Source organism: Staurois parvus, unplaced genomic scaffold (genome assembly GCF_062004578.1).
Source record: "Staurois parvus isolate SC_StPar_1 unplaced genomic scaffold, SC_StPar_1.0 ptg000089l, whole genome shotgun sequence".
Taxonomy (NCBI): domain Eukaryota; kingdom Metazoa; phylum Chordata; class Amphibia; order Anura; family Ranidae; genus Staurois; species Staurois parvus.
Window position 1 is genome coordinate 98236 of NW_028317885.1, and position 26746 is coordinate 124981.

At 39.6% G+C, this 26746-nt stretch overlaps 1 protein-coding gene across 2 annotated transcripts in view; it reads right to left on the reverse strand.

Annotated features, from left to right (window-relative positions):
• Nucleotides 1–26746, reverse strand: part of SPPL2A (signal peptide peptidase like 2A) — an 81897-nt gene that overhangs the window by 27289 nt on the left and 27862 nt on the right. The window contains exons 3-12 of one of the 2 annotated variants that reach the window (XM_089670280.1): nt 25998–26180; nt 25684–25767; nt 18754–18887; nt 18327–18478; nt 17833–17929; nt 17651–17752; nt 13320–13401; nt 8840–8914; nt 5898–5954; nt 4120–4173 (exon numbers count right to left, since the gene is read on the reverse strand). In XM_089670280.1, coding sequence (XP_089526406.1) covers nt 4120–4173; nt 5898–5954; nt 8840–8914; nt 13320–13401; nt 17651–17752; nt 17833–17929; nt 18327–18478; nt 18754–18887; nt 25684–25767; nt 25998–26180 — 1020 coding nt within the window. The remainder of the gene's footprint in view (nt 1–4119; nt 4174–5897; nt 5955–8839; nt 8915–13319; nt 13402–17650; nt 17753–17832; nt 17930–18326; nt 18479–18753; nt 18888–25683; nt 25768–25997; nt 26181–26746) is intronic. The other variant, XM_089670281.1, reaches the window with a different exon arrangement.

Consider the following 26746-nt stretch of genomic DNA (forward strand, 5'->3'; position numbering starts at 1 on the left):
AGAAAAGTCCTCAATCTGTGGAGCGCCACGGTAGTTCATTGAAGCTCCCTGTCAGAATATAGGCTTGCTCGGACATCCTATACGGCAAGCAGATATTCTGACAGGCTTGCAGGAGACCTGCACTGCAACAGCGATCTACTGATCCACAATGCTTTCCAGGCTCCTGTAGACAAAAATAATAACTGCACATTATTTTACCTGCAAAAAATGTGGATTTATTATTTTTGTATAAAAGGTGAACTTCCAGCATCCTCAAAACAACAAAACCATCTTCTTGAATACTTTGGACAAAGAACCATCTAATTTGGGGCATTTGTCCCACATGCCAACATCCTCATCCTAGAAGAGGAATCTTCATTTTAAATTGCTGGGAAAGAACAATCTTCTCTCTGGTTCTTTCCATTTTTGAAGGAGGGTCTCTTTACAAGTGGGATGTACTGGAAACGTTTGCGCCTGTTTTGACTGCAAACCTGGATAAAGTTGGTTATAAATTGACATCACTTTTTCTTCTTCCTCAAACCCTAGGGTGTAGTGAATGGCTTTTAGCAATTCTTCAGTCTCATCTGTAGGAAAAATAAATCTTTGCAATTTGCATTCTCTTTCCTCCTTAAGCTCCCTCTCCTCAGAGTCCAAGAATTAAGTTGAATTCCCCTTCCAATTCTTCTACTGTGCCCTGTTCCTCAGAGACCGCTTCTGTAACTGGAGCAGCTGCCAACATATTTGAGCTAAAAAGGGTACTAGGTAAGGATCCCTGAAGGGAGCAGGAGGGATCTTAACGACTGGAAAGTAGGTGACATCTCCTCTTTCATACTATCCATAAATCTCTTGAAGAGGCCTGCAGTTTCCCACTAGTATGAAGTGCATCTTTTCTTGGGAGGTTCTAAGCCTGCATGAATATCCCTCACTTCACAGGCTTTACCCTAGATGAAGAGGATGACACTAGTTCAAAAAACAAACCAAAAAAGGACCCCCTCCCCAAGGTAAAAAAGGGGGGGGGGGATTAATAAAAAAAAAAAAAATAATAATATCGGTGTCAACCCTGACACAGGGAACTGACCCTTTATGCCATCAAGATAAAAATAAATAAATAATAATAAAAAAAAGGACTCAAAAATTCCCCCTGGTCTTACCCTATGACCCTTCCATCAAGTAAGAAGCAGAAAAGGAGAGGTTCACAAACTCCTCCTTCTACCTTGGGGTGGGTATCAGCATGCTCTGCCATATTTGCTGCCTTTGAAGTGGCCACCTCCAACATACCAGCCAACGTCTGGAGTCTAGTGTCTTATCCTATGGCAGAAACACTCCAGAGGCTCCACCCTGATCCTTGCTCTTCAGTGGGGGTTCCAGGTGTGGCACTGTTGATCGGGCACCCGCCTTAACTGCAGCCATGTTCCCTCCCCCTCGTGTTGCAGCTTGCTCACATGGAACACTGACAGTGCCAGACACCAATATGGTGTCCTCATCACTTCCACCCACACCTCACTTCTGCCAGAACCAGCAACAGTGAAACAGCTTTGGAAATGTCAAGTGTCCACCCTTGACCATGTGTCCTGCAGCGTGAAACCCTGTGGCAGCAGTGAGAGTGTACCTGCCCAGGAGCAATGTTCATCAACATACAGCTATATGCAGCTGGAAAAGGGCACAACTAAAATCTCAATACACCCACTGACCAGTAGCTTCTTCCCTCTTGAGAAGGCATCATGGACAGCAAAAAACAGTCCTCAAATGGTTCTAAAGCCTTAAGGAAGCGGGGGTCTGTGTCTATGGACGTAGGCAGCAGGGCTTGGGAGCAAGCCAGTACGAGTGCCCCCATGAGAAGCAGAATCCTATGGGGCACTGGATGAATAGGAATAGCCAGGAGCGCCAGCAGAGGATCAGAGAAAAGAAAGATCGGTGTTGCTCTGTGCAAAACCATTGCCATCTATTCCCAGAGGATCAGTAAACTGGAGAAAAATGCTGCCTCACTAACTGCAGTGCTGCATGGGCGCTCTACACCATCTCTTCCCGCCCTTTCAGCGTGAGGTAGTTTTCCCACTATTCCTCTATATACAAAAGGTCACGCAGATTTACCCTGGTTTGTCTTTGCTGCTGCCTACTACAACTCATTTAACCTCTTCTGCTTTCAGTAGCTGGTTTGTACCCAGGCTCTGCATAAGTGTGTTCATTTATGTTGCGCATACCAAATTAAACTCTGGAAATTACAATTATCTTCAAAAGTATCCAAAGCCAGTTTTTGTTTGTTTTGGATAGAGGAGTAAAAGGCTACAACTCCAGGTTACATCTTTATTGCTGTAAGATTGCCTGGTGAGGAGATTCGGCCTCTATGTGCCTTGGTGAGCGCTGTCACAGGACTGAAAATGAGAGAAAATCCGAAAGGTTTTGTTTGTTAACAGGACAGGAATAGAGGGGTCTTCCAAAAAACACATTGGTTCTTTCGATAACTTCTTAAGTGGGGTATTTTATTTTTTGAAGAGACATCCTCTAGCTTCCCGTTATGTCTACAGGACAGTAAGTGAAAGTAATTGGTATACAAATACATAAATAAATGTGTGCTTCTAATCATTTCCTTCTCTAGCCAAAGAAAGTTTTGGCTTTAGATATACTTCAAATCTTTTAATTTTTAATTGAATTGTATTTAATTGAAAGTTCAAAGGAACATATGAGAGTACAATATACTAAAAACACAAATGAAAGTAGAGGAAGTCTACCACTTTTAAGTTGCCATTCTCCATATTTGTTCAAAAGTGTAACTAAAAGGCAAAATTTATATTTTGGTTTCCCATTAGGGAGATTCAATCTCTAGAACTGACCTGATCACCAAAGTCAACAGGAATGAAAGTGAGGGAAAACACAACATTTTGAGTGGATACCAGAACAGGAATAGCGAGGAAATCTTCCAATGGGAACACTTGTTCCCATGACAATTATTTAAGAGGTGATATCCCTTACATTGGAATGATGTCCTCTCACTTCCTGTTGAGAATACAGTGCAGGAAATAAGGGGAGAAAAAGATTAAAAGAATGCAATGACATGGATTTTCACACTACTGTACCCTAAAAGAATAAAAAAATAAAAAAACAAAGCCAAAATAGTTTTTGTTTTTTTAGGTATACTTTTAAGTAAAAGAAATGCCTAACACTATATTTAAAAATCGTACTCCTCCCTGCTCCTACCTATCCCTCCTAACCCTTTATAAAAAAAGAGAAGATCTGTATAATTAACTTTTTTTTCATCTGCTTTGGTCACGAGATCCTGCAACCCTGGCTCACCTGTGTCAGTGAGTGGCTGCTGCAGGGGAGAGGATTTAGTGGTAGCAATGGCTGGGCTAAGGGTGCCTATGGGTGACATCACGGCTCTCAGAATTCCCTGATGTTGTGGAGCACTTCCCGAGCCAAAGCTGCAGCATCAAGCAATCAGACTAAAAAAATACGTGCACACATCTTTTTTTTTTTCATACAGTTTAGACAGGATAGGTAGCAGGAGGGGAGATGGCATGATTTTTAGGAATAGTTAAGCTTAGGTATTCTTCCACTTTAGGCCTTTCTGGAATGTTTTTACAAAAACTTTATATTGTACCCTGCATGATGTGTCTATTTACATTATCCTACTAAACATTCCCTGTTACAGTATAAACCCCCCCCCCCCCCAAAAAAAAACAAACAAAAAAAACACATTCTATGTATTTGTAAAAATGCCAACAAAAGTCATGTAATACAGATAATCCACAATGGGAATAATAACAGCAATAATGTTAAGAGTGAATACATTTTGACATTTGATTTAAAATTCATTAAAATGTGTGAAATGGATGAAGTGGTCATATTTCACAAACTGAAAAAAAAAATGAAAAATTACAATATAAAAAAAAAAAAAATAAAAAAAAAAAAAAGGTCCATCACCCATTTATTGTTCAAGCACAACAGCCATAACAGGTAGAAAAGCAGCAATCATGACAAAATGGCCACCCCAAATTTGAAGTGAAGTGAACACATAACTTTCACTGAAAACACAAAAAAATGTGCCAATAAAAAGGATCAGACGTGAATAAAATAAAATGTAAACCTGAAAAGGTGACTGAAGGAACAGTCTATTAAAAATAACTGAAATACAGTCCTTACTTTCTCGTAGGTGGCTTGAGATTCAGCAGGCACCTCCACATAGCTCTCACCACTCTAGGATCAAATCCAAGTCACAGACATTTAATATCCAAAAAGGAGCAGCCAAACATAGGCCACAGTGAGGAATAAATAGTGTTCAGCTATCTCATATATTCAGTGTAATCAGTAATACAACATGTTAGTATTCACATTGGCCAGGAATGCCTTTCACATAAAATACAGAAATAAAATAAACATTTGATGGAAATAATATGTTAGAACTATGAAAAGTAACCCAAAAGGGAATATTGCTGAACCCAAATATTACTTCCTGCAGGTCAGATCTCACTGTAATGTGATCTTCTCCCAAAATTGGCTATGGTCAGATCTACCGACCAGCACAGCAAATGCCTGCACATTAGCGGTATGTGTTATACAGGAAGTTTATTCAAAAGGGTGGTTTACATCTGTGCAGGGTCTATTTCACTATGTGTGTGCATATGAACCATGACAGACACTCTGCAGGGAAGGAGGATTCATTACCCTATAACATTACTTTCGTTATTTGATGTCCATATTTTTAACATGTATGTTATGTTCACAATGCAATGGATATGTCTGCAGAACACCATGTAATCTTATGCAATGCTACTTTGTTGTGTGACAGGGATAGTCAGATCTCCCAGTTGGATGCAGTAACAAAATTAACACTCAAAAAAAAAAAAAAAAACACTTACTGTACACCTGTTAAAGCAAGTAAAGCATGAAGGACAATGTCCCTGTCAATGTATATGCAGCCAGCATACACATTTGAGCAAAGCTGCTTATAAACCTGGTCACTGCAATGCAAGGATAACTGCAGTAGATCGTCAGGTAAAAGCAGGTGAATGTATATGCAATTTTAAACTTCTCTGAGAAATGCAGAGCATAGCTCACCACATACCAACTTCTGAGTTTCCCCTTTGGTCCTTTAGGGCCTGTGCCGACATGCTTTGGTTCACTTCAAAACAGGCTTTACATTCCTAACCAAGTCTATGGGAATGCAATATCTGCTTGAAGTAGGTCAACTGCAGATCACATGCACCTGTCAAGGAATTCTGTCAAAAGCATCAGTTTGAGATGCTTTTGTGAACATTCAGAAGCCCAAAGCCCAATCGGCACAGGCCTTTAATGTGGTGGGTGGCTTCAATGACCAATGCCAAAAACAATACTAAACAAAAAAAAAAAAAAAAAAAAAGAAGAAGAAGAGTAGAGACTTGCACATAAATGTAATAGCTTAAAAGTTTGCAATGACTGAAAATTATTTTAGAATATACAAGCCTTGCGTGAGCAAGTTTTCTTTACATGCTCAATATGAATTGCCCAGTTTGTAAAAGTTGCTTAAAAGATAATCTGTCAATACAAATTAAATAAAAACTGCTGAAGTAATAAGTACAGATACCTAGAGCGACATGCACCTATCTGTAGCAGCCTGTAAAAGACCTGCTTTTTCTGTGAAATGCCCACCTCTTCATACCTCCTTCAGTGAGGCTGCCACCATATCACAGTGATGTGCTAATTGGAAGGTGGAGGCAAGCTCCAAAATTATCTAGAATAGTCAGAACTTGGCCTATAAGAAGGGAACAGCATTTAGCCATAAAGGCAGGGTATTACAGGCTGCTGTAAGTATGTGCAGGTACCTACTGGGCAATCCACTGGGCAAAATATACGCAATATAAAACATTGACACATAGAAAACAACAGTAAAAAAAAAAAAAAAAAGGGAGTACTTCTATTAATACGGCTATTTAACAATGTACCTTTTCTGCTTTTTCCGAGGGCCCAGCTGCAACTTCAACCATGATGCTCTCACCATTCTGAATTTCATAGCATCATAAAAAAATTAAAACAATTTTACATTAATACCATTATTTAAATTAACAAATCAAAGCAAATCAAGAGAATTTCTAATGATATCCAACACTGCAAATCACTCAATTTATTCTAATCTGAGTTCTCCGTTATCCACTACACCAGGTTTGAAAGAGCTTCTCAGAGCGTCAGTCGGAATGTAAATCTTTGGAGGCTGTGTCCTATACACCAGCTTCTTTTCTGCTTCCTGCATCCCCAAATCATATTTAAAAGGAGAGGAGGGCCAAAGATCTTTTGGCACTGCTTCTCCTGTGGGTCACAGGACTATACTTTGTTCTGCAATCCTGTGACCTGTTTTCAGCTCACAGCAGGCTAATACCCGTTGTCGGCTGACGTCACAGAGCAGTTCTAGGCTTGAAAAGACCTGACTTAAAATTCCGGAAGCTGCCCACAAGGCTGACTGGCAGCTGGCTCAGCCTCTCAGCGTGCCGCTGAGAGCCTGAGCCAGCTGCATCTACCCCCTCCATAGCCCAGTATTCCAGTGAGCGCTGGAGGGGTAGAATAGAGAGTCAGTGACAGAGTCACAAGCTCCCTGCAGACTGAAGACCGAGAACTGAGAGATCAGCGTTCTTTGATCACAGAGTTAGTGTAAGAGCCAGCGGGGGACAGACACAGCTGGGATCGGTGCTGCAGCCATCTAGCAGAGTATTATTTTTTTGTTTTTTTCCAGTTCCTAAACTTTTAAAAATTTCCAAATTAGGTTTGGAATTGAACTGTAGCTGACAGAGCCTATGTACTTATACATTTACCATTAAGCTTTCTATACGCGAGTACACAGTACTATACAGTGGGTATGCCTGGGAGTTCCTCACCAGTGCCACAAAGGGATTCCCAGATCAGCACATTTCTGACAATGGAGTGGAGTGGTTTGTTGCACTGCAGCAATGCCAAGATGAAAAAATAATGAGCAGGTAGGCTGTGCATCCGAACCTCAGCATATTTATTATTTGATCTCTTTTGCAAACAAGGGTGTATGAAAACTGCTCTAGTTCACATCATCTAATCTCATATCTTCTTGCTTAATCCTCTATACCGAACTATAAAAAGTTAGAAGCATTTTGCATTCTCCTGCACTCTCTCAAGAGTCAGTTCTAATATGCTGAATTGCATCACTTTTTAATATAGAAAAGTGCAACAGATCCCCGCCAAGTTGGACCTGGTGTACAGGATCTGAACTGTCAGCAGACCACTCACATCTTTCTCTCTACTAATGTTGTGATTACACTGCATGAGATGACCCTACAGATTTAACAACCCTCCTCCTTGTTGCCACACTCAGATGAGTAGGGAGGCAGGCAGATGGATAAGAGCATTTGTAGCTGAACTGGTCTGTGCCGTGTGTCACAGACAGCACAGAACAGGGAGCGGATCATCATTTTGTTAATTAGGAGTAGCCTTTGCTCCATTTTCTCACATGAGAAGAATGATGCATGCATACAGCCTAAACCACTCTTTGTTAATTCCCCCCACTGTATTTTTGCAGCCAAATTGGGATAACAGATCATTTATATTTGTGACATGTTCTGTATAACATAGAATAACCTAAAAACATAAAAATTAAAATATATGTGTGTGTGTATATATATATATATATATATATATATATATATATATATATATAGTTCCTTCAAAATGTTTATGGGGGAGCTGTGACGTAATGTCTAGCATTCTTAACCCTGTGTCTGTACTGTGCTCGCAGCTCTTCATTGTCAGTTACTAGATCTGAACACCATCTGTCCTATCAAAGGATTAAGGCTCCCTTCCCACTTGTGTGACTTGTCATGCGACTTTGGACAAAAAAAAAAAAAAAAATTGCACGACAAGTCACAGTACATTGTTTTCAATGGTACCTGTATGGATATATGCGACTTAAAGTCGCAGTGACTTTGAAGTTCCTGCACTATTTTGATGCGACTGATGCAACTTGAGTGCCAGAGAGAGTGTAAAGTTGCATGTTAATGAGAAATTGCCTCCTGCATTGCATGATAATGAGAAATAGCTCAGTGATCGTCCAGTCTGTGTGGGGACAGAAACACAGGGAGACTTTTCATAAAATGCTTATAATCTACCATAAGGCCTTCTGCTCAGAAACAGCTAAAAAGGCAAGAAATAATAACATTTTTTTAAGGTATGCTGTGGGAATGGGAAACAAAAATAAAACAAACCAAAAAAGAAAAAAAAAAATCTGACTGCAAAAATGGAAATACACTTTTCATTTTCCAAAGAAGCAAACCACAGCTTAGAATGACATTGAAGTCTAGATTCCAAGACTAAAATTAGCATGGTCAGTATGCAACTTGGCATTAACGTTAGTTTGTTTACCTAAATCATTTGTACATAGGATTTTAAAAAGGCATAAAAATGGTGTTTACCTGGTACACTGTTACACTAAAATCCTGCTCATATTTTTATTATAAGATGACAATAAAATGTTAAATTATTATTTTTTCACAACATTGTTTCATTAAATGTGATTTACTTTATGTACCTTGTTTTTTACTCAGTGTAAATTACATCTACAGTTGTCACCATGTCTATTTTTAGGGAAGGTCCAGTGAAAGCTGAAGCTAGCAGATTTGTAAACAAACCCAATGTCTGGCTAATGGTGAGCACCCGATCGAAAAACATTGCTGATTGTTTCTCGATCAGTAGTGGCTGTCAGTGACACAAGTGTATGGTCCTAAATGTAGAACAGAAACAGATTAACATTCTCTCAGCACAGGAAACACCACCCAAGAATGTTAATCAACCGAATAAGATTGTCAGTGTGTTAAAAAAGTTTATTTAACATTGTTTGCATAGTATACATTCTCACAAATTGTTCTCATACCTTTGTGATGAATGGAGTTATAAACACAAAAAACACATCATATAGAAGAAGGAGTCCAAGTAGGATCACACAGGCCTGAAAAACAGAAGTAATGAATACACTGTAATTCAGCAACCCTTAAAAACCTAAAAATTAGGTAGCAGTCAAAGTGCCACTAAAACAAAACACAGATATAAGTTGCTCAGATAAAGTATGAACACAATGGATAGAAAGTTCTAAAAGGACAGTTAGAAGTTAAGAAATTTTATGCCCTGGGTCCCTTCCATATACCATAAGGCCATCCTATACCCTACACTCTCTCAGTGAATCCTCCTGTAAAAAGCAGACTCTTCATTCCCCCCATACACCTGTAGCCCCTCTCTTTAACAACCCTTTATTCCCACCACGTCTAATGTCCCTTCAATTTGGCTGGTGGCAGAAGGCCTTTATCGTATAAGACGTTTCCTCAACCGGAAAGGGTATACGTCCCCCCACGTATTTGTGCAGGATCTAGAGATGCATCCTTCTGGGAGTTTCTGCTTGCAGCAAATCCAGCACTATCTCCACTCACTACAGAAAATGAGCTCCGATCTAACTAAAATACACTCACTGGCCACTTTATTAGGTACACCTTGCTAGATATAAGAAAATATCCCTCACACCATTACACCACCACCATCAGCCTGAACCGATGATACAAGGCAGGATGGATCCATGCTTTCATGTCGTTTATGCCAAATTCTGACCCTACCATCTGAAGGTGGCAACTGAACTACAGACTCCTCAGACCTCACAACATTTTTCCAATCTTCTATTTTCCAATTCTGGTGAGCCTGTGCGAATTGTAGCCTCCAGTTGCTGTTCTTAGCTGACAGGAGTGGCACCTGGTGAGGTCTTCTGCTGCTGTAGCCCATTCGCTTCAAGATGTCGTTAGTTCACAGATGGTATTCTGCATACCTTGGTTGTAACATGTGGTTATTTGAGTTACTGTTGCCTTTCTATCATCTCAAACCAGTCTGCCCATTCTCCTCAAGGCACTTCTGTCCACACAACTGCCGCTCACTGGGCAATTTCTCTTTTTTTGGACCATTCCCTGTAAACCCTAGAGAGATGATTGAGTGTGAAAATCCCAGTAGATAAGCAGTTATTTAAATACTCAGACCAGCTCGTCTGGAACCAACAACCATGCCCACATTCAAAGTCACTTAAATTCCCTTTCTTTCCCATTCTGATACACGGTTTGAACTTCAGCAAGTCTTCTTCACCACGTCTAGATACCTAAATGCATTGAGTTGCTGCCATGTGATTGGTGATTAGCAATTTGTGTTACTAAGCAATTAAATAGGTGTACCTAATAAAGTGGCCAGTGGATGTAGAGCTATACAAGAGAGACTCTCCAACGTGGATGCATTTCGATGTTGTACAGAGCATTTGTCATCCCCCTCTCTGAAAATTCCTTACCAGATTGCATGGGAAAGGGACCTAAACATAACCCTGGAACTGGAGAATTGGCAGGCCTGGAATACTCATATATACAAGGTCGTTATGAATATAACCTTGGTGGAAGCAGGGTACAAAGTATATGCTAGATGATGCCTAGTAACAGAATGACTAGCAAAAATGTACCCGGGCACCTCTTCCTCCTGTTTCCCAGGTTGTGGTCATGTGGAGATAACCCTTCACATCTGGAGGACCGGTCCTAAAGTCAGGTGCTTCTGGATGCGTGTCCATTCATTAGTTTATTCTGTAACCATGGTCAACATAGTCAAAGATTCCTGGATAGCATTGTTAAATGAACCGGTTGAAAATATCCCTAGGCACACAAATTCTGATCTATTTTCTTTTTGGCAGCCAAAATTGCAATAGCCACTACGTGGAAAATTCCAGTAGAGAATCTTGCTTTTCTGAAGTGAAAGCGGACCTGGAATATGCTTCATGAAAAGATGGGAAGTGTCTTACGGGATAAACAATTACTATTTGAAAAAATATGGAACCCCTGGCTCTCTTATCTGCAGGTACGGGATACCTAGAGATGATCTCCTTGACGAGATGATGCTGTCCTCCTGAATCCCTGGAAGGACACTTCCTGTCTCCATTATTCCTCTTATTTTCTTGCTTTTGCTCTTTAGAGACTTTCTTCCCAACTTGCCTTCAATAATAATGCCGGGTCCTCTATCCTGGGTCTCATCAGTTGTTTACCATATGTGTTACATCACAGTACAGTATCTGTTATATTTTGGAAATTGCAATGTTAATATTACTGATGGGAATGATCTGGGTTCGTCCCTTACTCCTATACGACTCCTGGAAAAGGGACATACCCACTGGATCGTGGATGGAAGGACAGGTGCAGGCCAGCCTGTCTCTTCTGCATAGAGCCCCATATGGTCCTCATTGTAAATTCATTTGTTTGTTTTCCCTTTTGTATACAGGTCTTCTCTTTCTGAGTCAAGATTGGTTGATATTGCAACTGTGGACTTTTCCCGGAAATCTCAACGGTTGTGAGTGATATTTGATAGTGATATGGGATTATATTGGTATTCTTTATTACTATATGCCTTTACTATTCTTAATAGTCTCAACAATGTAAAAAAAGATGCAAAAAATGTTATATTATCCTATTTTGCAAAACTAAAACGATTGAAACAGAAGCTAAGAAATATTATAGAGTGTTCACTTATCCTAGAAACTGTCTGGAAATCTTTATAAGCCAAAAAACACAAATTTTAATCAAAATATATTTAAACAGATACATTTTCTGAAAACGCACAGGCTGCACTTTAGGCCACTGCAATCCACTTTGCCTACAATCATCAAGCAATCTCTTTTAGAGAATGCTAGAGGGAATTCACATTAAATTTAACCAATGGCTATTGATTCCAGTTAGTGTTTTCTAGAATTGTTACATTGGGGTTTATTTACTAAAAAACTGGAGAGTGCAAAATCTAGTGCAGCTGTGCATGGTAGCCAATCAGCATTTAACTTCAGCTTGCTCAATTAAGTTTTGACAAAAAAAAAACTGGAAGCCGATTGGTTTCTATGCAGACCTGCACCAGAGTTTGCACTCTCCTGATTTAGTAAATCAACGCAGTTGTGGCTTTTGTTAAAAAAAAAAAAAAAGAGAATCTATGTAATTCCTATGCTCATCACCTCCATCTAGTGGTCATAATGCTGTATTTTACCACTGCCCATAATAAAACATAATTTGTTAACCAGTTGCCGACCGCAGATAGCCAAATGATGGCTACACTGCGGCCGGCCAGTTCTGGGAGGGCGTCATATGACGTCCTCCCAGAACACGCTCTCCTGCACGCCCCCAGGGGCGCACACCCAGCGATCTCCATGATCGTTGTGTCCTACGGACACAGCTGATCACGTAATGTGGTAAAAGGCCAATCACAGCGGCCTTTTACCACGTGATCAGCCGTGTCCAATGACACGCTGATCACAGGGAAATGCAATTGCCGGTTCTCAGCTGCACTTTCCTCACGCTGTCAGATCGTGCGGAAAGTACTGCCGAGAACCGGCAGTTGTTAGAGCAGGAAGCGGCACCGATCATCAGGGCAACGATGATCAGTGCCCTGATGATCGGTGCCCAGCAGTGAAACCCACCAGTTCCGCCCATCAGTGCACCCACCTGTGCCCAGCAGTGCACCCACCTGTGCCACACACCTGTGCCCAGTAGTGCCCACTAGTGCCACACCTGTGCCCAGCAGTGCCATCCAGAAGTGCCACCTACCTGTGCCCAGCAGTGCCATCCAGAAGTGCCACCTACCTGTGCCCAGCAGTGCCACCCACCAGTGCAGCCCAGCAGTGCTGCCAGTCAGTGCCCAGCGGTTGCGCCAGTCAATGCCTAGCAGTGCCACCAGTCAATGCCTAGCAGTGATGCCAGTCAATGCCACCTATCAGTGCTGTCTATCAGTACCCATCAGTGCCGCCTGTCAGTGCTGCCTATTCGTGCCACCTCATTAGTGCTGCCTATCAGTGCTGCCTCATCAACTCACATCAGTGAAGGAGAAAAATTACCTGTTTGCAAAATTTTATAATAGAAACAAGAAACAAAGAAACTCAGTGCCGTCAGCTGACAGCAGACTTTAGCCAGCTGCTGACTGAATATGGGTCATAGGAGTGTATAACTGCGTGCACTCCTGTGACCTACAGAAGGCCAAAAGAGCTTCCGCCCTGCATCTCCTTTAAGAAAGAAAACAGCAAAAAAACAAAAAAAAACAAATTTTTTTATATAAAGTTTATTTTTTTATTTATTACCTCCTTTAAATTCATCGCTCTCCACTTGAAATTTGTACAAAAGGCAAATCAAGGAACACTAGGATTCACTCTTTGTGTGTTACTACAGAAAGTCAAACAACTTCACTCTCTAATATTTTTCAATAACGACAAACCAGTTGACCTGTATAGGAAGCTTAGTGATCCAGACTGGCCCAAATTACAGGTACTTATACAAACATACTTGGGTGCCTACTATCAAAAAAGACCCTCTCACCTTGAAATTTGGCATTCGCAGAGTCTTTATAAAGTTGAGGCAGAATGCAATTCCCAAAATATCTTGCAATATCCATATCCATCTGAAACAAAAACGGGGAAAAAAAAAAAAAAAAAGTTAACAGCTTTAAAGGCCAAGTTCACCTTTCTGAACAAGTTAGACCTGTATTTAGGGGGTAACACGCAATATGTTCAGCATCCACCCCCTCTCCCCCAGACCTCCCTCCTCCCTGTGACAGCGGGTGGAGGAACTTCTCCCTGCACCTGCTGTCACAATTTAAAACCAGCGCAGCCATGCAGTGCTCTGCCCATGCGCCAGAGTCAGAGTCATTTACAGTTTCCTGTGCATTAATAGATTAAAAGTATCATCAGCCATCATGAGGGAGCTGGTGAGCGCTCTCGTAGTTCATTGATCTTCGTGCTCGCAAGTAACTGCCTGCCCCTATCAGAGGTACGTGCAGAGAGCTTTCCTGAGAGTCTGCAGGAGCCAGACATTGCACCAGCAATGTCCTTATTGTGGGTGCAACGCTCCATGGGCTCCTTAGACAAAAATTTAAAAAAAGCCCTTTTTTTATCTGCAAAAAAAAAAAAAAAAAAAAAAGTGCATTTATTTCCAAAAACCACAGCAGGTGATATAAGTTGTCTATACTTACTGCCTCATACTCCCCTACTGCCCCAATCAGATGTCAGAAAGCCTTGTATTCAGTGAAAAGAATACAAGAAAGGGGAAGGGGAGAGAGTGATGTAATATCCTTCAGTGTATACCAGCTGGAAGTGTCAGTCTGAATTGTGGAGGCTTGCAGCTCACAGTCAGTTTCCGGTATAATAAAACATTTACCATCCCCAAAAACCTTCCAGAGAAGTAATGTGCAATTCTTTGCCAAACATGTCTAGTCTATTAACAAAAAAAAAAAAAAAAAACCAAAACAAACAAAAAAAAAAAAACACAAACAGACAAGTACTTTTTTCCTGGAGTTACATTTTAAAGTTGCTCATGCAGATTAGTCCTTACCATTGGTTTGTCAACACTTGCTAATCCTATGTATATATGGCAACACAGGAGAATGCTTGTCTAATCTAAACATTAACCATTGGGTTTAAGGAATCTTAATTCCAAAGGATGAAGTGGAATATTCATTTTGGTTGATTGCTAATAAATTATGCTTCATTCACATGCTAAGGCCTGTACACCATGAACTGGCTTATAAGCAAGTCCATGAGGACACAGCCATTTGTCCTAATTTAACAGGCTTGTGCATTTGAGGCCGCTCACCCACACCCGTCAGATTAGGACAAATAGCCAATCCATGGTGTATGAGCCACAGTGCCTGTGTGAATAAGGGCTTACTTAACCTCCCTGGCGGTATGATTATTTCAGATTTTTGGTGCTGAAAGCGGTACCATTATTTTGCATGGAAATTTGGCGTTTTATATTGTAGGCCTGTAATTCTTAGGAATAACTCACTGAAATCTGACCGAACAAGAGTCTAGTAAACATCCCGGGTAGGATAAAACTCGAAACACGAAATCATAAATTATAATTTAATAATCATAAAATATAATAATAAATTTAATTCAATAATATAATCAAACCAAAAACACTGAAATTTGAAATATAGCGCCAAGTTCGCACATCGCTGAGCAAAGTTGCAAAATCTTTTTCAGTATCTGATGACGAATTTCCCCACGAATCATTATCACTCAATTCTGCAAGTGGTTCTAATTTACTATCGCTGTTCTCTAGCAGGTCTAAAACCGCTTTTGACCTAAAGGGACGCTTTTTGGACGCCATGGACATTTCTCAGTTTCCTGGTAGAAAGAACAGTAAAAATGAAGGCAGGGCTCAGGACAAATCACTCGGGACAAAATGTATGTGAAATGGTTAGTAAAACATTACTGTATCAATGTGATTTTAGTAATTTTTGTGAATATCACTTTTTGTCATTTTCAAATTTCCAGCCGTTCCATCCCCCATACGTCCCGACGCTCGCATAGGACGGAACCCAGATGACAGATGCCGGCATCCACCGGATTACATTGCCGGGGACACTGCAGGAGGGACATCGCAGGAGCGCAGGACAAGGTAAGTGATCGAGGGATTGCGGAGCAGTGCCGCATGGTAAGCCCGATTGTAGCTCGGGGTTACCGCCTGTGGTACTGAAACTTTACCCCGAGCTACACTCGGGAATACTGCCAGGGTGGTTAAGAAAAAAACAAAAAAAAACCCCAAAAAAACGCACACCACACAACTCCTTTAGTGCTCCCCTCTGCCTCTTCAACAGCCAGTAGTATGCTTGCTCCTACAAAGCAAGTGTGTTGAATGTACCAGGTTCTGTATTTATAAAGATCTCAGGGTTCAGATTGTGCAGTGCGTACTGTTGTCACTCCTGTCAACATTCTCTATAACGATGTACCCTACACCACTCAGGAGCACGTTGTCCTCGTCACAACACTCCCTCTTCATATGTACTATTCACTGTTCAACAGTACAAATGTACATGTCTCTGGTGTCTGCCACCAACTCCTTTACATAAAGCATTAAATATCTACCGCCTATATAGTAACAAACACCGCTCAGGAGCACATTGTCCCTGTTACGGTTTCCAGTACATATGGACCATCTGCTGTTCGGCAGCACCATGCGTCAGTCACCATTTACTATTCAAATGTATCATCCATTGCTCAGCAGCACATTATTTCTGTCACTGCTGTCTAAAATTCTGTTACAGATGAAATCCAGTGCCTAGCAGCATATTGTCCCTGCCATTGTTGTCACAAAGCAGGGGGGGACTGACCATTTGGAAGCTCGGGCACTGCCTGAGGGCCCGGGGTCAGTAGAGGGCCCCATGAGATGCCCCTGGTACCTTTTTCATAGGCTTTTTTAAGTTTGGGCAAGGACACAGGGGCCCCATGATCCCCTATTGGCCGAGGGCCCCATGAGTTGTCAGTCCGCCCCTGTCACAAAGTATCATATGTATAGTAAATACTGTACATATAAGTAGGTGATTCTAACATTGCTGAGCAACTTTCCTGGAAAAACAAAGGAATATTTAAGTTCTAGATGAATGGTTAACACTAAGAGACACAAGGTTGCATCCCCCCCTCCCCCACATCACTACCAACTTCCCTTTCTTTTGGATTCAAAGACAGTTGTTTGCAGTGACAAAAACCTGCATGTGCGTGTGTCAAGCATCACAACTGGAATGATTTTGTCACGTCACAACATATGGAATAGGTAGTGGATGGGAGACTTTATTTAAAATGAATAAAAAAGAGTTAAAACAATCATCTGCATGTGACACTGATCACATTCAACTCCCTTTAATTGACATCTTCCAGCCTCCACCCCATCTGCCGGTAAACATTTTCCTTTTCTAAAAATGTGGTTGCTAGGTGACTAAGTGTCATGGTCATGTGTATACACTGCGTAAACTGGTGGATTACAACTTACAATATGACCTCTACCTATTTTAGGATTATAAAATACAGTATATTGGAGGGCATAGTGGGGAGTCATAGATCCATTATAGATGTAATGTCTGAATGCCTGTAAGTCACTGGCCACCAGTAACTGGTAATATTTACACACTCTGATGAACCCAAAATATTTACATTTTTTACCTGGCTTTTTAACCACTTCAAGTCCAGACACTTTCACCCCCTTCCTGTCCAGCCCACTTTTCAGCTTTCAGCGCCATCACACTTTGAATGACAATTGCGCGGTCATGAAACACTGTACCCATATGAATTTTTTAGCATGTTTTCGGAACAGATAAAACTTTATTTTGGTGGTATTTATTCACCACTGGGATTTTTATTTTTTTTTGCTATATAAAATGAAAATGTCCAAAAATGTTGAAAAAAAAAAAAAAAAGTGTTTTTCTTATAAAAAAGTTTGCAAATAAATCTTTCTTCATAAATCTTGAACAAAATTTACTCAGTTATCTTGTTAAAAAAAATAATAACCCAAAATGAGTTTATAACCAAAAATTATAAATTTTCCGGAAGACACAGCGGGCACTGGATCGCGGTGGTGCGAGCTCCCAGGGAGAGCGTACAAGCAGGGAGGCCGTTTATAAATGGCCACCCACCCTGCACTGCTCCTATCTGGCCATTTATATACATGATACACAAAATTTCATTTCTTTCTACACAAGTGAAAAATCTGAATAACCTGTGGACATGTGTACTGTACATCAGCCGTACAGATTTTCATACAGTGTGAGACACCAACAGCTGCACAGTGAATACAAACAACTTATTTATAGTACAGTGGAAAGCGTGTCACATGAAAGTGAAGTGTTGTTCTATCCCCATTGTCACATACAGTACCTATCTTCATTTCGGAACACTGCCCAGGTCACCGACACAGCTATGCAGAAGGCAGCCAAGAAAAGGAGCCTCACTTCAGCACTTTTATTGAAGCATGAAACTCTGTACAAAACATAAAAGAGAAAATTAACTGATGACGTCTGATCTGAAAAATACATGTAATATTTGCAATAAAGACACACCTGCATCTTCCATATGGGATATTCCGGATCAACGCAGAAAGGCAGTTGAACAAACTCATTGCAGATGCCAGGCAAAACACACAAATGATAACATACACTGTAGGCAAAAAGAATCACCTGTAAATAGTTGTAAGTATAAAACAAAAACTTATTTTCACATTTATATTAAAAACCAGGTTTTCAATCATTAGATATTGCATATTCTTCCAACAGAAACCCCCCCCCCCCCTCCCCCAGATTTCCATTACAATTTAAAAAAGGAGTTCAATGTGGACATAGGAAACGTAGACATCAGGCTGCAAAAGTAGATATGAGGCTTTGGTGTGCAAATGTAAGCATAAATAAACATACAAAAAATGAATATTAGTCATTTAATTTTTTTTTCCTTTTTTTTTTTACAAATGGTGCCTCCAACCCCTTTTTAATCATCTCCGAATTTCTCAGTGTGCTGGAAAAATATACATTCAAACTCAGAAGAAATTGAAGCCCCTTACCTAGCCATTTGTAGAAGAAGTACAGGAGAAGCAGCATGACGCAACAAATGACAACAAACAGAATAACAGTGAAAGGTGTAAATGTCACATTTTCATCTTTCTTTTTCCTTCCTTCACATTCATCTTCACTTGGAGAGGGTCTTAAGTCTTCCCTGCATTACAAACATTGTACAGCTTAATTAAAAATGTACCATAGTATTTCTGAATTGAAAAATAATTATTTAAGTAACTGAGTAGATGACTGAGTTAAGTAATGCAAATACCAAAATAGGTTTTGATGTGTATCATATTATACGCTATAAAATAAGACAATAAAAGTATTTGCAACTGACTTCTAATTAGGCTGATATTGTATTAGGCGGGGTAATTGACTGTGCATGGATTTACAAAGCCATCAGTGGAGATACACATTTTCATTTATACTTACATCTCAGACAGTCCACTCCAGTAACCACCCAATGCCACAGTGAACACAGAGATAAGGAAAATAACCATCAGGCTGAAATCAAACTGTGTGAGTGAAGGGGAGTACATACCCACAGCAATATCCTTTCCAACCACCTAGAAAAGAAAAAAAAAAAAAAAAAAATGAATTGACATTACTCTGTACAAATTCAGCCAAAATTTTAAGCCAGCTAAATAGTCACCAAGCTAACCATATTTTTTCTACCTCGTGATACAGTCAGGTCCATAAATATTGGGACATCAACACAATTCTAACATTTTTGGCTCTATACACCACCACAATGGATTTGAAATGAAACAAACAAGATGTGCTTTAACTGCAGACCGTCAGCTTTAATTTGAGGGTATTTACATCCAAATCAGGTGAACAGTGTAGGAATTACAACAGTTTGCATATGTGCCTCCCACTTGTTAAGGGACCAAAAGTAATGGGACAGAATAATAATCATAAATCAAACTTTCACTTTTTAATACTTGGTTGCAAATCCTTTGCAGTCAATTACAGCCTGAAGTCTGGAAAGCATAGACATCACCAGACGCTGGGTTTCATCCCTGGTGATGCTCTGCCAGGCCTCTACTGCAACCGTCTTCAGTTCCTGCTTGTTCTTGGGGCATTTTCCCTTCAGTTTTGTCTTCAGCAAGTGAAATGCATGCTCAATCAGATTCAGGTCAGGTGATTGACTTGGCCATTGCATAACATTCCACTTCTTTCCCTTAAAAAACTCTTTGGTTGCTTTTGCAGTATGCTTTGGGTCATTGTCCATCTGCACTGTGAAGCGGCGTCCAATGAGTTCTGAAGCATTTGGCTGAATATGAGCAGATAATATTGCCCGAAACACTTCAGAATTCATCCTGCTGCACTTGTCAGCAGTCACATCATCAATAAATACAAGAGAACCAGTTCCATTGGCAGCCATACATGCCCACGCCATGACACTACCACCACCATGCTTCACTGATGAGGTGGTATGCTTAGGATCATGAGCAGTTCCTTTCCTTCTCCATACTCTTCTCTTCCCATCACTCTGCTACAAGTTGATCTTGGTCTCATTTGTCCATAGGATGTTGTTCCAGAACTGTGAAGGCTTTTTTAGATGTTGTTTGGCAAATTCTGATCTGGCCTTCCTGTTTTTGAGACTCACCAATGGTTTACATCTTGTGGTGAACCCTCTGTATTCACTCTGGTGAAGTCTTCTCTTGATTGTTGACTTTGACACACATACACCTACCTTCTGTAGAGTGTTCTTGATCTGGCCAACTGTTGTGAAGGGTGTTTTCTTCACCAGGGAAAGAATTCTTTGGTTATCCACCACAGTTGTTTTCCGTGGTCTTCCGGGTCTTTTGGTGTTGCTGAGCTCACCGGTGCGTTCCTTCTTTTTAAGGATGTTCCAAACAGTTGTTTTGGCCACGCCTAATGTTTTTGCTATCTCTCTGATGGATTTGTTTTGTTTTTTCAGCCTAATGATGGCTTGCTTCACTGATAGTGACAGCTCTTTGGATCTCATCTTGAAAGTTGACAGCAACAGATTCCAAATGCAGATAGCACACTTGAAATGAACTCTGGACCTTTCATCTGCTCATTGTAATTGGGATAATGAGGGAATAACACACACCTGGCAATGGAACAGCTGAGAAGCCAATTGTCCCATTACTTTTGGTCCCTTAACAAGTGGGAGGCACATATGCAAACTGTTGTAATTCCTACACCGTTCACCTGATTTGGATGTAAATACCCTCAAATTAAAGCTGACAGTCTGCAGTTAAAGCACATCTTGTTCGTTTCATTTCAAATCCATTTTGCTGGTGTATAGAGCCAAAAATTTTAGAATTGTGTCGATGTCCCAATATTTATGGACCTGACTGTATGTCAATGACATCTATTCACAGCTAATGCAGGCCATAGATGGGTCGAAAATCGGCTGATTTTTTCGACCGAAAAAAAAAAAAAGCAAGCCGATTTTCACACCGTTAATAGGTTAATTGGTCGGCCGTTTTTCTGGATTTTGGCACTTTTTTTTTTAAATCGGTAAAGTTGGGAAGAAAAAAAAAAGAAAAAAAAAAAATCAGCCGATTTTCGCAGCAATGATGGGCAAATCGGCCAATCTTTTTACCGATAAAAAAAAAAAATCGGTGCATGAGCCGTGACCTGGAAGAAAAGGAGAAAGGAGGGAGGAGAAGGAAGGGAGACGGAAGAGAGAAGAATTCCTATCATGGTTTCTGAATTTAAAACTTTTTTGGGCCTAACCCTCAATATGGGCATAACAAGAAAAAAAAAAAAAAAAATGAACTGCGGTCATAATGATCCACAGACCCAATTCATCATATGCCCATGGTCTGTGCTGCCATGGCCAGGTATAGATATGAGATAACTCGCTTCATGCATTTCAGTGATAACACATGAAAAATTAAGAAAAAAGAAAAAAACACCCCTTGTGGCAAAAAATGTTATCTGCAAAAAATACCATGCCTTATCAAATTCCTTGGGGTGTCTACTTTCCAAAAAGAGGTCATTTGGGGTGAGGGGTTTGTACTGTCCTGGCATTTTAGCACCTCAAGAAATGCGAAAGGCAATCAGAAAGTAAAAACTGCATAAATTCCTATTTATCATAGTTTGTAGATGCTATAACTTTCACACAAACCAATTAATATACATTTATTGAGATTTTTTTTTTTTTTAAACAAAAGACATGTAGCAGAACACATTGTTGGCCTAAATTTATGACTAAATTGGAGTTTACTGCATTTTTTTTTCATAACAAAATGTAGAAAATATTGTTTCTTTTTTAAAATTTCCAGTCTTTTATTGCTTATATCAGAAAGCACAAAAAAACCCAGTGGTGATCAAATACCACCAAAAGAAAGCTCTATTTGTATGAAAAAAAAAAAAAGAAAAAAAAAAAAGGGGGACACAAAAATTTTGTTTGGGTACAGTGTTCCATGACCATGCAATTACCAGTTGAAACAGCATAGCGCCAAATAGCAAAAATGGCCTGGTCAAGAAGAGAAAAAAAAAAACCTTCCGGGGGTGAAGAGGAGATACACAGTTGTCAAAAATTTCTTATGTTTCAACACCTGTGTAAGCGCAGATGGGAGGAGGATTTGGATCCCCTCTGAGATGAGCTTTGGGATGTGCTGTAGAATAGTTAGATTATTTTGCTCTCTCCATCCCACAGAGTAACATAGCTTTTTTTATTTTTATTTTTTTTTTTAAAATGGCATTTCCCTAGCCCTTGACCCAACTGTATGTATCCTAGGATATGTTGATTCCAATACGTTGGATTCTAAAAAAGGTAAAATCGCAGTAGTTTTACGATCTTTTTACAGCAAGAAAATCACAATGGGTATCTTCTATTCCGTTGATGGTAAATGAGTGGAAATCTGAAATTAACAAAATACATTGTTTTCTATGAGAAAACCTTTCACAATACACACACGTTTGTTGAAATATTGTCCAGCTGGATAGAATGTTGAGGATGTTGTAATTATTGTTACTTGTGGGTTATTAGTTTGTTAAGTACTACAAAAAGGTGTATGGGTGATATATCTACTTAACAATAACAATTTGTGGGCTTTGTGCTGTATATTGGTTTTAATTTATATAATATATATTAATTTTATACGTTTTTTCCCATTTTCCTTACTACTTTTATTTTTTACCCTCTCTCTTATTCCTTTTCAGTATTTTTCAACTTCTTGTCATTCTAGATTGTAAGCTTAAAGGAGCAGGGCCCTCAAACCCCTCGTGTATTGTATTGTTACTGTATTGTCTCATGTTCTGTCCCCCACTATAATGTACAGCGCTGAGCAAACTTTTTGGCGCTATATAAATACTGTATAATAATAATAATTCTGTTTTATACTTTTTTTTCCTCTATTTCAAGTTTCATCAAAGATCTGTCTCTATGTCGTTTTGTACTTGGGGGAAGGGGGGGATAAATAAATATTTACCTTTAAATAAAAAAACATGAAAAAAAAAAAATTACAACTAAATATACACAAAACATAAAAGTAACTTCATAATGAAAAAGACAGGCAGATAGATCTATTTAGAGATATGGTACTTTTAAGCAGACAAAATCAAATAACTAGACTTCTATTAGGGCTGATATGTTGTTCTGGTTTCATTACTTGTAAAGAAAAACAAAATATATATACAAACAATTCTTTAGGATGATTCAGAAAAAAAAGCCATATAGAGGGTTTTTCAGGTTTCCATGACAGTTAAGCAATTTCCTCATTTTCAGATCCTACGAGAGAAAGTTTAGTAAAGACTGAAAACCCTTCGCTTTTTTTTATTATTTTATTATAATGGTAAAATGCAGTTAGAAAGACACATTGATTGGGGTTGTTATACTTATTTTCAATACATAATTTCTCCATAATTATTATATGCCACCAAGTCAGTCAATGTAGACTCCTGGTATTCACATGTGTTTTTCTGGAAAGATCTGTTTTCTTTAGTTCTTAGCTCTTTTCAACAAAATGTTTATAAAAAAGGTCTCCCTCTTCCATTCAATTTTTGCAAGCATATTTTTTTGGGCTGGTTCTTCTCATATGTAAAAAAGGACAGCTTCAGACTAGTCATCTGGTCGTCAACTAGAGGAAAATTCATAAAGAGTTAAAATTCCCTTCTGCACCCAAATGGTTAGATCACGAATCTCACAAGGAATCAGGAATAGGTGTATAAAACTGTTTTAGGACGACTCTCCATCCTTGGTGCAGCTCAACATTGAGCTTTTCTGCCCACTGCATCAGTCACACAGACAGTACATGACTGTGCAGTTTTGTAGTGGGATGGGCAGAGCAAAAACAGGAAACAGAGACTAGTTCCCCCATCGGGTCTACCATGTTTTTGATTGACCTGGACAACAGGATTCTGACCAAATTAACTCAAGTAGATTTTCATCCTTTGCTCCTGATGATGCGTGTTTGCATGAAACAGCTGTAGAGAAAGATTGCTTTATGATATGTCAGAGGTCCTGCCGCCATTCTCTTGCCGAGTCTGGCGGCTGAACAGGTAAGTGAAATTTTTTGCGCTGGATAGTTATACACAGGTCCATTATGCTTTGTGGCGGTGAATTTTAACCACTTCCCAACCGGCCGTTGCATATAAACGGCCGGACGGTGGCAGTGCAGGGTCGGGTGGCCGTTTATAAACAGCCTCCCCGCACCCTGCTTGTGCGTGCTCCCTGGGAGTGCGCAGCACCGTGATCCGGTGCCCGCTGTGTCCTCCGGACACAGTGAAACACCGATCGGACGGGACCTCTGTACGAGGTCCCGATCATGTGATCACTAATTGGCCAATCAGTGATCACATGCAAAGTAGTAAGCAAGATGTCACTTGTGACATCATTGCTTACTACGTGTGAAATCTGTGAATGATCACAGAGGTCACATGGTACAAGCCTATTCACAACAGGCTTGTACCATGTGACAAGCTGTGACCAATCACAGCTCACTCAGAACTTCTCAATGAGTGCAAGAATGCACACAGAGAGAAAGAGAAATGATTGCTTTTAGATCCTATATGGGTGTAAAAGCAATGTGTAAAAAAAAAAAAAAAAATCTTCATCACCCCCCACAAGTAGTACAGTGTCACCATGGTGACACTGTACTGCTAGGGTGACAGTATGTAAAAAAAAAAAAAATAAAAAAAATAAAATAAAAATGTAAAAACAAAAATGTTTAAAAATTATAATTTTTGGTTATAAACCAATTTGGATTTTGTTTTTTACTAAAAAGATAACGGAATAAATGTCGGCAAAGATTTATGATGAAATATTATTTATTTGCAAAATTTTATGAAAAAAAAACACTTTTTTTTTTAAAATGTTTGGACTTTCATTTACATAGCAAAAAAAATTAAAATCCCAGCGGTGAATAAATACCACCAAAATACAGCTTTATCTGTCTCAAAAATATGGTAAAAAATTCATTTGGGTACAGTGTTGCATGACCGCGCAATTGTCATTCAAAGTGTGATAGCGCTGAAAGCTGAAAATTGCCCTGGTCAGGAAGGGGGTAAAAGTGTCTGGTCTGGAAGTGGTTAAAATAAAACTACTACACTATAAGCCTTTTGTTTTTATTGTGTGGTCTTCTGTGGCTAAGGGAGTGTTTGAAGAGCTATTGGTTCTGCTGGAGTATTTTTTCTTGGAAAAGAGCTTCATTGTCTACAAAAGTGCATTTTCCATTCTATTTATTTAGACAGCAATTGGAGTGGCGAGTACATTTAAACTAAGGTGGAGGTCAAACATCACTAATGCCAACATATGAAGATAAATCACAGAGAAGATTGTCCTTGAATTGTTGTAATATTATTTGGACTGTTCACTCCTTGTGATTCACTTAAATTGTCGCGGGTGTTGTGGTTTATTTTCATATATATTTTCAAGCACCGCAAGCTATTATTATTGTATCATTTTGGTGTTTTTGTGTATACACTTTTTGCTAGCAGCTAATTATCACTGAGAGCTGACTTTGTTATTTTATTGTCATATTTGCATGGAGGAACTGTGATTATGAAAGACAAAAAAAAATTACATTTTTATACAGCAGGGATTGGCGTGAATGGTTCTATGCATTCTGTAAAAGCACTGCAGAATATCAAAGCTATATTTAGCCCTGGTTCACATGTATGAGGGCATGTGTGCAGCAGGTGTGTGGGCACAGCATCCTATTCATTGGAAGAGACTGCTGTGCCTGCATTCTCTGAAAGGAAAAGGTCCCTGCACCTTTTTTAAAAAGCTGGCCGTACTGAAAATGCACCACCTTTTTCAGGGGTGCCAGTAAGTGTTTAAAAAAAAAAAAAAAAAAAAAAAAAAAAAAACAAACACACACACCACAAAAACAAAAAGTAACACTTTCCTACAACACACTTCCCACAAAGACATACCTGTGCCATGTTTAGGACATCTCCATATTTTACATATGCAATCTGTATTGTCAAGAGGCTGCTTTTGCTGTCCTGTGGAGCAGGCTGCAATGGAGAATGCAGATATGTTAGAACAACTACAAGCGAACACAGTTAAAACATGTTCATGCTTTTTTGTATAAACGACATCCGTAATACATTTTTTTATCCCTCACTTGTAAATGTATTGTGTGCATAGCAACATTATTAAAAAAAACAAAACACTACAACTGAAATCTGAAAAATAGAATTGCTTTTCAAAAAGCAATGGGGACTTCTGTAATCCAGACACGTACCAGACCTTCTTTAGTAGCAAGAAGCAGCATTTTAGCATTGTTTTTCTGAGCCAGAATAGCTTTATCCATCATAGAGCAGTTTCCATCCATCACAACGACTGCCATGTCCTGAAATCCTGCACTGGGAACATCTGAAGGGCTGCACAGCCACACGGAGCTCAAGTTTAACAACCTGTAAAAGCTCTGAAAAATAAAGAACACAAAATGAACCAATAACCAAATGACATGGCAACATTCCAGCAAGAGCAAGACTTTAAAGACACAGTAAACCAGCTGCATTCAAATTCTGGACCAAGGGGTTATGTCAACTTAGTACAGTCCACATTTCTGGGTTTAAGCTGGAGTTTGGCTTTAGGATTAAATTCCTATGTGACCCGGGAGCCCCTTAAAACTTCGTACCAGGATGTGGGCATTAACCTTTGCTCAAAACTTGATACTCATAGTACTATGCCGCCCCAATCTGTCATTCAACTGAAAACTTTCAGAGGGCAATAAAGGCTTTGGCATTTAGTACTTCAAATGACAGGGGTAGGTTTGAATATTGGGAAAAATACCTGGTCTCATGCACAGCCTGGGTCTAGGATCTAAAAGGATAGCAGAGTTACAGGTATGTGTTACCATAGAAATGTTTTACGCCAGATCAGATTCTGTAAGCTCAGTAAGAGAAGAAAACAAACCTTTCATATGTAAGCCTACCTACTAATATGAAGATTTACTATATATATATATATATATATATATATATATAT